This window comes from Prunus avium, chromosome 2 (genome assembly GCF_965620075.1).
Source record: "Prunus avium chromosome 2, drPruAviu1.hap1.1, whole genome shotgun sequence".
Lineage (NCBI taxonomy): Eukaryota > Viridiplantae > Streptophyta > Magnoliopsida > Rosales > Rosaceae > Prunus > Prunus avium.
The window spans coordinates 33827228-33839698 of NC_142285.1; the positions used below are offsets into that span (position 1 = coordinate 33827228).

Genomic DNA, 12471 nt, shown 5'->3' on the forward strand with positions numbered 1-12471 from the left:
TGTTGTCCACATGTCCATAAGAAGTATATATATATCGAAATGATATCGATAATTTTGATCAAAGGATGGACATCAATTGCATAGAATTTCTGATTATAATAATGTAAATGATAATATGGGTTCAAGAGCCAGTTGATAAGTAGAAATGTAAACAAGCAATGTATTAGATCCTTCAATCAATTCCAGACGTGGAAGATCATTTCACAGAGATGCAATCATACAGGACTTTCGATTTTATCCCATCCTCAAGTCATATTGAATGTAGAAAGAACTTAAAAAGGATTTGTTGCAGGGTCCAAATATACTTTGTTACATTAAAAGTTCAAGATCCTGCCAAATAAATGACATTTATTTAATTTGCATAAATGGATCATCTTCAATTAAAAATCTGACACTTCATACTGAACAAAGAAGGAGCCAGAAGGGCCGTCATTGGGCAGCAATGCTAACTTCATAACTCTAGCACCACCTTCTTTGACAGGCAAGACGCCGGCATTGGAGTTTAGATCGGTTTTGACAAAGCCAGGGCATACCGAATTGATACGAATATCGGGGTACTTCTTTGCTAGAATCCTTGTATATGCGTTCAGTGCAGCTTTTGAGACTATATAGGCAGAAAAAGAAGAAGGCCAGCCCTTACTTTCAAGTGAACCCTCCTTGAAGGCTTTTAGAAGCTCAGTCAGTACCTCATCTACTCCCTCTTCTGTTAGGTTATCAGCATCAGTAAAAACTCCTTTAGCCCAATCGCTTGGTATGTTGTTTAACTTCCCCATGCCAGCTGAAACATTAACAATTCTCGGTGAGTCAGATAACTGGAGGAGTGGGATAAGTGCTTCAGCTGTTCTTTTAGCACCATAGTAGTTTATTTGCAAGCATTCTTCTTCCAACTCATAAGTTTCTGTCGTTAATTTACTCCAATCAACTTCTCCTCTTTCCTGCATCAGTAAGAACAAACTTATTATGGTGGCTATTGCAAACTACTTACACCCACCCCCAACAAGAAAAATGGTGATCAAAGTTTGACATGCACATCACAATGAAAATATGACAGAGGAAGACAGCAAGAGAACTTATATTCATATTAAGCAAATACATTGAAGATTTTAGTTTTTGATAGCTATTGATAAAAATTATGCAAAAGACTTACCATGGCACCAGTGGCTACTACAGCTTTAAGAGCATCACCGTCTACTTGGCTTCCAGTAATCCCTGCATTGTTCACCTGTGCAGAGTCCAACTGTTTCACTATTTGCTTTCTTTTAGCAAAGAAAAGAACTGAAATTTTTTCTAGAAAATGAAATTAATTGGAAGTAGGTAGATCCTCTGATTACTTGGATAAATCTCTTTTGTTGTTACAACCAAACCAACCATAAAGGCCAATAATTATGCTTTTCCCGAACCCCTTAACTCCAGCCACTGATCTTTCTAGGGTGCTTTTAAATTGTACAGAGAGGGATCATATAGCATATATATGGAAAGAATTCCACCCAAAAAAAAACGAAAAACAATGGAAAGACATAGAGTTGGATTTGGATCAGCCACTCAATTTTACAGTCTCTAATATAACCTCCACCTGTGTGGATATTGTGTAAGCCTAAGACTTATAATTATTTCAAAAGACAGAAACTTTTTCAAGAAACCTGCAGCTATGATCATACACATACCAAGATATCGAGTTTTCCAAACTGGGTTTTGATGTACTCTGCCAAGGAAGCAACAGTAGCAGGGTTAGCCACATCAAGTTGATGAAAAACCACTTGACCTGAGAGGCCAGATTCTTTGAGTTTCTCAACAGCTTCAAGACCCCTTTTCTCATCTCTGGCAGTTAAGACTACAGTGAATCCATTTGAGGCCAATTGCCTCACAGTTTCCAATCCTATGCCTTTGTTTGCTCCAGTAACGACTGCATACCTGAAAAAACACAAACACAAAATTTATAACACAAAAAATAGTGAGAAATTGTTATGAAAGCAGTACTTCAAAGCATAAAGGACTTTAAAGTGCTACCTCTTTGTTGCTTCTGCCATTGATATATTCGAAACGGGACGGTCTGTGAGAATTGAGATTAATTAAAATGAAGGAAGGAGCCTTCTTTTCTTTTATAGTGTAATGTTCTTGGAAAGCCTTTGAATTTTGAGGTCAAATAAATACTGGATTAAGGATGCTTCTAGCGTTTTCTAGAAGGAAAAGAATGGGAGTGGTGACGCAAGTGCTTACCTCAACTCAACCATCGACTGATTGTATATACATGCCAAGTCGTAAGCAGTTTCGCATGCAAGACTGGTGAATTCGACAACTAAAAACCAATTGCATCTTTTTTCTTATACAAAATCTCCATGACAAAATTATAAAATCCATTTTTCAAGTTGCACAGAAAATTTCTGATTGACAGTAATGTAAATAATAATATGGAGTTTCACTAAAACACCCAAAATGGGGGCTGAAATTATAAAAAAACCCAACACCCAAAACACTTTATAAACACACCAAAAACCCATCATTACACACTCAAAACCCATTTATAAACACACCCAAAAAATATACAATTGTTGATTTTGGGGTTGATTTTGGGTGTATTTCTATGTTTAAATAGTGTGTGGGTTTTTTTTTAGGCTTAAGTGCTACAGTGCCCCCTGAAACATTGGTCAATTCTCACTTTACCCCCTGAAAGTTAAAGTGACCCACTTTGCCCCCTTGACCAAGGTTTGATGTTCCACATTGCCCCTACCGTTAACTCCATTCAAAAGTCCATTAAGTTTGATGACGTGGCAGGGGTGTTTTAGTAATTTTGTGCACCTAGGTTTTTTAATTACTTTAAAAAATTAAAATACAAACATAAAATTAAAAATAAAATAGATTTTAGAAAAGAAAAAAAAAAACCCTACCCATCCCTTCTTCCCCAATCGCACCAAATCCACCCCTTCCTTCTCTGTCCCTGTAATCCCCCACCCACCAGAAACCCATCGCTCCTCCCCACCCGCAACCCACAACCCACCCTTCTCCCTGTGCAGAACCCGGAAAGCCATAGCCCCCCCACCTGCAACCCACCCCTCCCTGCAAAGAACACGGCTGGCTTATCTTTGTTTTTGGGAAGTAAAGAACACGGCTTTTCAAGTTGGGTTTGGTTCCTTTGAAAGTCTGTTTAAAGAAGGAAGAGTGTTTCGTCACTCTTCAATCTCATCCAATTATTGATTAAAATATTTTTCCTTAAATAAAATATCAATTTTATTATCACATTGCTCAGAGACTGCCATTATTGATATGGACAAGCATTCAAATTTTTTTTTTCCGCTGATGTTCATTACGAAAAACCCAGAAACCCATTGCCCCCCCTCCTCCAGCAACCCACTCTCCCTGGGCAAAAACCAAAAACCTACTGCCCCCTACCCCCCACTGATTTCTTACACCTCCCCCAATTTCTTCTCTACTCCCCCCTTTCCCCATCGAGACCCATCGCCCCCTCCCTCTGGTTTTTTCTAGCCCACTCCCACAGAACCCCAGCCCCCATACCCACAGGGACGAATCCAGGATTTCGAAATACACTGGGCTGGATTTCCCTTATAAACAAACTCGACGGTACGAGTGAATTTCATTGATAACAAAAATTATATACCTAATCAGGGGGGACATATTGAGCCATACCCTCAAAATGCATATAGTACATAAGATATAAACTAATAAAAAAAGACAATATAGAATAAACATGCAATGCAAATACATAATACAACTATTTGAGTTGCACCCTTCTAGGCTTGAAAGAGTTGAGATCACTAAATAAACATGCAATCCCATAGTTTTTTACAACAAAAATAAGGAAAAAACAAATGCAAACGACATCATGGCAATATAAATACTCTCAGCTTCCCCATGAAATTGTGATGTAAGTCCATTACGACCTATTTCATCAAGAAGTGTCTTGGTTGCACCAAATAAATAAATCAAACTTTTGATAGAACTAGAATGAGACCCCCAAGAAATGTCTTGGCTTCTTTCCGTTTTCACCCTAATGAATTGACGCTTTCTATCCCACTCAAGTAGTTTTGACTCTGTTTACTGTGAATGTAGGTACGAAGTGGGCTATCCCTTCTATTTAGCTATAAATATTTTTTTGGGGGGGCTAAGACTACATCACATTTTAAAATCAAAATTTTTTTGGCATGGGCTATAGCCCATACAGCACATTAGCTGCATTCGTCCTTGCATACCCATTAATTAGCTTTCAAGTTTCATGCCTCTTGTCCCAAAAATCAAAACAACAACCCTCCATCTGGTTTTTTCTACCCCACTCCCACATAACCCCAGCCCCAATACCCATTAATTAGCTTTGAAGTTTCATGCCTCTCAAAACAACAACAAACGAAGAGATGAGAGAGAGAGAGATCAATTTTTTAAAGTTTTAAATTTTATGTTTGTATTTTAATTTTTTATTAATTTTTTTTATCCATGATGGAGGTGGGCTCCACTTTGCCACATTACCCACTCAAATTTGTGAATAAAAAACTTAGGTGCACAAAATTACTAAAACACCCTTGCCACGTCATCAAACTTAACAGACTTTTGGACGGAATTGACGGTAGAGGGTAAAGTGGAACATCAAACCTTGGTCAAGGGGGCAAAGTGGGTCACTTTAACTTTCAGGGGGTAAAGTGAGAATTGACCAATGTTTCAAGGTGCACTGTAGCAATTAAGCCTTTTTTTTATTTATAAATACATGTTGAAACATGGATCTCATAATGACTGATCTTACACACTTCCTTTCTGTCTTTTCCTAACCATATTTTTTAGGAGATTCACTATTATACCCAATATAGGAGCCCAAATTATAAATAAAAAAACCCATATATGAAGTGGACTTTAGAAACAAACCCAAATCTCATTTACAGTATAGCTAAGAGGCTTTTAACTTCTTATAAATTACAAAACTGCCATTAATTTCTTAAAACAAGCCCAACCCCAAAACCCCATAAAAATACCGAAAACACTCAATAGGGCATCAAAGTAATTTAATAATCAAAATTAAATTAAATAGGGCCAGCTGTCATTTTTTTGGTTTTTTTTTTGGGTTTGTTTATAGAAATTAAATGGTGTAGGATTTATATATATTATTAGTGCTAAGAATGGGTATATGACTAAATATCTCTTCTTTTTTTAAAAATCCCAGTTATAAAACTAGGAGGAATTGTAGAGAGCAATAAGAGGAAGAGAAATACAGAGAATTTGTTCTATGAACTTGTGTCCCTAATCTTGATAAGACCTCTTATTTATAGGCTTACAATAGTAAGAAGACATTAACAACTCATAAGCTACAAGCCCATAACTATGGTATTTAGTGTATAGGTTACATAGAATTAGAAAGGGTGAATGCTAAGAGGTATGGTGGTCATCCACCAACTCATGCATTTATAACACTCCCCCTTGGATGTTCACCATACAATGACATCGTTGCCTCATTAAAAACCTTGCTTGGAAAACCCAGTGGGACAAAACCGAAGATAAGGGAAAAAGAGTGCAACTTTCTTCTAGATCATTGATATGGTGTTAGACACGCTTATTTTGCCTCGTTAAAACCTTGCTAGGAAAAATCCAGTGGGACAAAAAACCTAATCGAAGGGAAAAAGAGTACAACACGCATATGTCATGTATGTAGTAGAATTGGGATGCTCCCCTTGATTGATATCTCCCCCTGATTAATATCTCCCCCTGATTTTCATTAACTTCTGGAATTCAGGCTTTAGAAAAAAGTTTGGGTAAAAAGGTTCGCCATATTATCTTGTGAACAAATTTGTTTGACTCCAATCTCTTGACTTTTTTCTGAACTGTCACCATTGATGAACCCTTCTCTGATTTGAGTAATACAAGCAACATTGTCTTCATACCTGATCGTTTATCACAGTATTCGACCTGTGATTCACTTTTCAAATGATTGAACTCTTTAGTAGCATCAACAACTAATCTAATAGTTAGAATATGTTACAACAATATCAAATTTGAATTCAAAATACTCAAACTCTTAGTGTTAACTCTTAATCAAGAATATTGTGGTACTTTATATCCTTCAAAGGGTTGCTTCATGTGATATATCTCAAATATTTCATGAGCTTTGAGGATCTCCATGTACCATACAGTCTTAATAAATAAGCATTTAACATATGCTACAAGTTTCGCGTTAAATAACAAATGTACTTATAGAAATGTGGATGCATCTACGATGAGATACGAGACTAAAACCATGTCTCTACCAGGAAACCTTATGTCATATTAGTGATCTTATTTCAATTCACAAACACCAATCCATAACCTTCATACTTAACATTTGTAATTTGGTGTTTGAGTTATAGGCTCAATATCCAACCTTTCATATTTAGTGATAAATGGAATTGCCTATTTCCATTTTAGGCCAATCACTTAACTTGTCAACATTCATAAGGCGAGATTTAATATAATCATAGCCCTTGACGATTGTAGTAGCTACTAATAAACCAAATGTATCATCGATTCGCAATCCCACAATTCTCATGTGTATGCGCATACATAATTTATAAGCATCTCATTGCTTTGGGGTACCAATGCCTCCTCAAGGGCTTATGTTGTCACTTATGGGACAAACATCTCTTCTATGATGAATTATTTAGAATATGTGGATCATAACCTCTTATAGAGCGTTATTATTATGATTATTATTATTATTATTATTATTATTATTATTATTATTATTATTATTTTATATAGGGCATGAATTTTTCCAATATTCTCCACTTCCGAGAGTTAAGTCTTTAGAACCTATATTTCTGTCATTCTCTAGGGATGCATTATATATATAGTCACTATGTTAATGGATTGTGATATGAGAATATCAATCCATGTTAGCATATGTATAACTTATATATGCATTATCCTTTGATGAGACAAAAGCGGACCGATTCAACACTATTTCACGACGTTCTTCAGGAACTGCCATTATCGCAAATCCAGACTCTGATTTCTTAATAAACACACATGGGCAAATAGGATCATTTGGGTATCCTTCCTTTAGTAAATACTTGCTGAGACAATTGTACCACATTCACCCATATTGTTTTAGCTTATAAAATGATCTTTTCAATTTAATTGAGAACATGCCCCGTGGTTTATTCCTGGCTACTTCAGGCAGCTTAAGTCCTTCTGGGACTTTTATGTATATGTATGTATCCAATTCTCTATACAAATATGCGGTAATGACATCCATAAGTTTCATTTCAAGTTTTTCTGAAACCGCCAAGCTTATCAAGTAACGGAACGTAACTGTGTCCATTACTGGAGAGTATGTTTCCACATAATCAATTCCAGGCCTTTGTGAAAAATCTTGCTCAACAAGTCGCGCTTTATACCTTGTGATCTCATTTTTCTCATTGCGCTTTCTTGTAAATACCCACTTGTAACCTACAGGGTTCACATTGGGTGGAGTTGGAACAATAGGTCCAAAAACACTCATTTTTTTCCAAAGAATTTAATTTTGCCTGGATTGCATCTTTCCACTTAGGCCAATCTTGCCTCTGTGTGCATTCATCAATAGAGCACGGCTCAATATCATCATCTTTTATGATCTCAATAGCCACTGAGAATGCAAATATATCATCAATGATCATCTCGTTTCTATTCCACAATTCATTGGTGGATGTATACTTTATGGATATTTCCTGACTTTCAGGTACAGCTGCCACTTCAGGGCCACTTGTCTCACCAAGGACATTTTCCTTTTCAGGAAGTACCTATCCCTCTTGGGGGGCATTTGAATCATGAATTGTGGGCTCTCCATTTATTTCATTTGGATTCATTTTGGCCATCAACTTCCTCTTTCGAGGAACTGAGTCCTTTGAGCCTAGTGGTCTGCCACGCTTCAGGCGTGCAATAGATGAGCCATTTGCTGGCACATTGCTTTGTCCATTATGAACATCAATCCTTGCATGTGCATTTGCAGCTGGGATATGTGATTTCATCATCTTTGTTGCATCATTAAATGCATCTGGCATCTGATTTGCAATACTTTGGAGGTGAACGATCCTTCTCACTTCGTTTTCGCATTAAGCAATACGAGGATCGAGATGAGACAAAGTGGGTACATCCCACGATAATTCACGTCGTTCTTCAGGAACGAGTTTGCCTTGTTGTTCTTTAGGAACAAATTTTTCTCCCCCTAATAGTGAGAAAATTGTCTCATCAAAATGACAATCCGCAAACCGTGCAGTAAAGATATCACCCGTCAGGGGCTCCAGATATCTGATGATAGATGGTGAATCAAAATCAACATAAATTCCCAATCTGTGTTGAGGGCCCATCTTAGTACATTGCGGTGGTGCAATAGGCACATATTGTTATAAAAAAAATATACAAAATATAGTTTTCCTTTTCCGTAAAGCCAAACACAAAAACATTATATTATAAATAACATATAAATAAATAAATAGGAAAGCTTTTAAGGTATAATGAAATTGAAGAAAATAAAATAATAGGTAAGTAAAAGGAAAATAAATAATAAGTAAGAAGGGGAGTTTGGTACGGTGAACCACGTCAAAGACGCTGTCCTAAAGCCTTTGCAGCCTCCCTACGTACAGGTACTGACGGTCTACAAGACTCCAAGATACGACCCCTTATACACAAACTCAAGATCCGCTATGAGCACGTTCATAGACGGATATGGGTATCCAAGTCACAGAACAATTGCCAAAATAATAATATAAAGTATAGAATAAATATAAAAGTAGAAAAGGAGAGAATTAGTTTATGGTGGTGATTGTGGTATGTGATATTCTGATGGTGTATTGTCTCAAAATTTAGGAAAATAAACTCATCATCATTATCAAGTCAAATTGACTGGATTGGATAATGTGGGAGTTGTGCTCATAAGCATCTTGTCAGAGACAAATATGTGACCATTTTAGTAGGCACATTCAATAAAACTGGTGAAATGATCCATAATTAAAAGTTGTATAGGCTCACAAATATCCCCTTGAATGATTTAAGGGAAGAGGGCTCAAAGTCAATTTTTGACTGAGATGATCTTATAACAGCTTTTATTTGTGAGCATTCTTTGTAATGATATTTGTTGGACAAGACAATAGTTTGAGTCTTTAAACGACGTCCTTACAAATTTATAAAAATCTTATGTATCATTGTAGAACATGGATTGCCAAGATAGTCATGCCACAACATAAAAGTTATCCGATCAATGAACTTCTGGTTCATGACATCATAAACTTCCTACCCACAAAAGAAAGTAGGAAGTTTCTCCAATGGACGCCTCTGGCTCTCAATATTGGGGCGGTAATACAAGACATTACCATTGTAAAACGAAATTAACTAATAACCCAACATAAATAAAATAAAATAAAATAAAATGAGTAAAGTGGTATAAACGAGGAATAAAATAAATAAATTAAAGACTATGAAATTCCAAGATAATCCAATATTAATGTGGATTCAATATGTAGATAAAACTACAAGTTTAAGAATTGGATTTCCAACCAATTCAGGTTCATATAGGCACAAATAAGAATGAACTTCATGTTCATGTATAGTATTAAGATCCATGAAAAACTATGAACTTTAGGTTCATATCAACATATATTCAAAACTTCAGGTTCGAATACGTAGATCTAAATAAATTAAATTAATAGTTGTGCTTTGAACTTTATACTCAAATCGATGTATATGCACTCGAAACTTCTGGTTTGGGTTCTTGACATATGTAGGCCTCATGGAATTCTGATTTTGATTAATACAAAATCAAGGAGTTTCATGTCCTTATGTGCTCTTTAAATTCACAGAACTTCACGCCCTCAATTATTTGGAATCAAAGAACTTTTGGTTCTGATTCAATCAAAAGGACTCTAGGTCTTAATCTAGTTATATGATGAGGATCGAGGAACTTCGGGCCCTGATCTTTTGTATAATACAAACTCATCATAATAATTAAGATCATACACATAAATTAAATAAACAAACAAATAAAAAATAATAATGGCATTATATTCTTGTGTAATAAGAATAAGATTTTTTTTTTAAACGAGCATGATGAAGTTTGATGGTGAGTACAAAGAAACTCTATACCATGTGATGACTCTAGCTCATATAAGAAGAAAGAAAATTCAGAGAAAGAAAACATACCAAGAACAATGTCGTGCTGATAACGTGTTATAAAACTAGGAGGAATTGTAGAGAGCAATAAGAGGAAGAGAAATACAGAGAATTTGTTCTATGAACTTGTGTCCCTCATCTTGATAAGACCTCTTATTTATAGGCTTACAATGTTAAGAAGATATTAGCAACTCATAAGTTACAAGCCCATAACTATAGTATTTAGTGTATAGGTTACATAAAATTAGAAAGGGTGAATGCTAAGAGGTATGGTGGTCATCCACCAACTCATGCCTTTATAACACAACTAGACTTTTAAAAATATATATTAATTTACTTGCCACAACCTTGTGATAGGAAAAAAAAAAGGTAAATAGGACCGCTGCATCGGTCGCACACTAAAAAAAGGGTGGGACCCCCTAAATGTGACTCTTTCGGCCTTTATTTGGGAGTGTTGTCCCTCTTCTCAAAACGCAAGAAACTTGCATACGTCACAAGATTCTATAGGAAGGAACAAGGAGTAGTCAGCCTAGGACAGCTAAGTCTTCCCCCAAAAACCAAAGGGGAAAGTCAAGTCAGCTGAGAGCTTCCTGTGAGGCCAGAAAGACCTAAAAAGCATTATGCTTTGGTGAAATTTTACCTAGATAAAAAGCATCATATACATTCCATCCTCGTATTGAATGTAGAAAGAACCTAAAAAGGATCTGTTGGTGCCCAAAATACATAAAATTACATTATAGTACAAGATCTTGGCAATAAGTGACATGTATTAAATTTGCATAAATAGATCATCTTCAATCAAAGATCCGACACTTCATTCCGAATAAAGAAGGAGCCAGTAGGGCCATCATTGGGCAGCAATGCTAACTTCACAACCCTGGCATCACCTTCTTCGACAGGCAAGACGCCGGCGTTGAAGTTTATATCTGTTTTGACAAAGCCAGGGCAGACTGAATTGATACGAAAATTGGGGTACTTCTTTGCTAGAATCCTTGTATATGCTTTCAGTGCTGCTTTTGAGACTATATTGGCAGGCATAGAAGAAGGCTAGCCCTTACTTTCAAGTGAACCCTCCTTGAAATCTCTTAGAAGCTCAGTCAGTACCTCATCTACTCTCTCTTCTGTTAGGTTTTCGGCATCAATAAAAACTCCTCTAGCCCAATCGCTTGGTATGTTGTTTAACTTCCCCAAGCCAGACGAAACATTAACAATTCTCGGTGAGTCAGATAACTGGAGGAGTGGGATAAGTGCTTCAGCTATTCTTTTAGCACCATAATAGTTTATTTGCAAGCATTCTTCTGTTAACTCATTGTTTGTACCTAATAAAGCACGACCATAAGCTGACCGAAGGAGCCCATTTTCTCGGCCCTGGCACTTGTTCGTAAAACTGAAACGCAGCGTTTCACCAGGGTGCTTCGCCTTCCTAAAGACAGAAGAAGAAATGCTAAGGCATGATCACCTCGGCCTCAAGCGCAGGCCGAGGCCGAGGCCGAACAAAATCACGGCCAAAGCATTAAAGGCAAATCATCACGTGACAACAGGGTCCCAGGCTTCATTTAATGAAGTAGTGCCTGTTTAAATGCAGCAAACCCACTGGCCACAAAGAAGCATTTAATGCATGAGGGAAGGTGGGAAGTGACTGAAGTCAGGATTTGGTGATGAGGATCAGAGTGATTAGACGTCGACATTCTCACAAGAATTCTGACAGCTTGAGATATTTGTTCACCAGCTATCCAGGCCATAAATGCGTCTCCACGGCCAGAAGCTCAGATCCCACGATCAAGAGCGGCGGCCGAGATTCACCAGGATTTCTGGGGTCACACCACCATACTTCACGATCCCAAATGTCGATTGGACTGCCCACTTGCTCTAATCAGGCTCCACCATGCAGATTTTCAGCCTCGATTACTCCTCCAGGAACTCTTCCTATAAATACAAGGCTCGAGCTACATTCAAGAGGTTCAACACCAAAACAAAGCCTCCCACGGAGCAACTTATTTTTTCCTGTAATGCACTTTCAATATCTTTACTTGCTTTCCTATGAGTAGTGTTAGACTGTAAGGAAAATCCATTCATCAATATATCATACGACCCTTGATTTTCAAGGCGCCGGAGCACCATCCTTGTTGTTCGTTCACTCACCCCATATATCACACGACCGTCGCTCCCTGAGCAGCGCGCCGGAGCACCGCCCAAAACCCACCACCAACACCATCACTCAACGGCCTTGTAGTTCAGGCCGTGAACCTAACAGCCGAGACCAGTTCCTCTCTCGGCTACAATCGTTTGATTAAGAAGACGAGTTCAAACAGGCGCACCACTTATCCATCCAACACTCATCAACACCTCGACGCACGG

General features: G+C 37.3%; 1 protein-coding gene across 1 annotated transcript; it reads right to left on the bottom strand.

Annotated features, from left to right (window-relative positions):
• Positions 1-262: 262 nt before the first annotated feature.
• On the bottom strand, positions 263-2111 carry LOC110759262 ((+)-neomenthol dehydrogenase-like). Its single transcript, XM_021961311.2, has 4 exons — positions 2008-2111; positions 1665-1911; positions 1148-1222; positions 263-935 (listed from the first exon to the last, which is right to left on the bottom strand). Exons 1-4 carry the CDS (start codon positions 2025-2027, stop codon positions 381-383), a joined length of 897 nt encoding a protein of 298 aa, XP_021817003.2. The 5' UTR covers positions 2028-2111; the 3' UTR covers positions 263-380.
• Positions 2112-12471: the final 10360 nt, after the last annotated feature.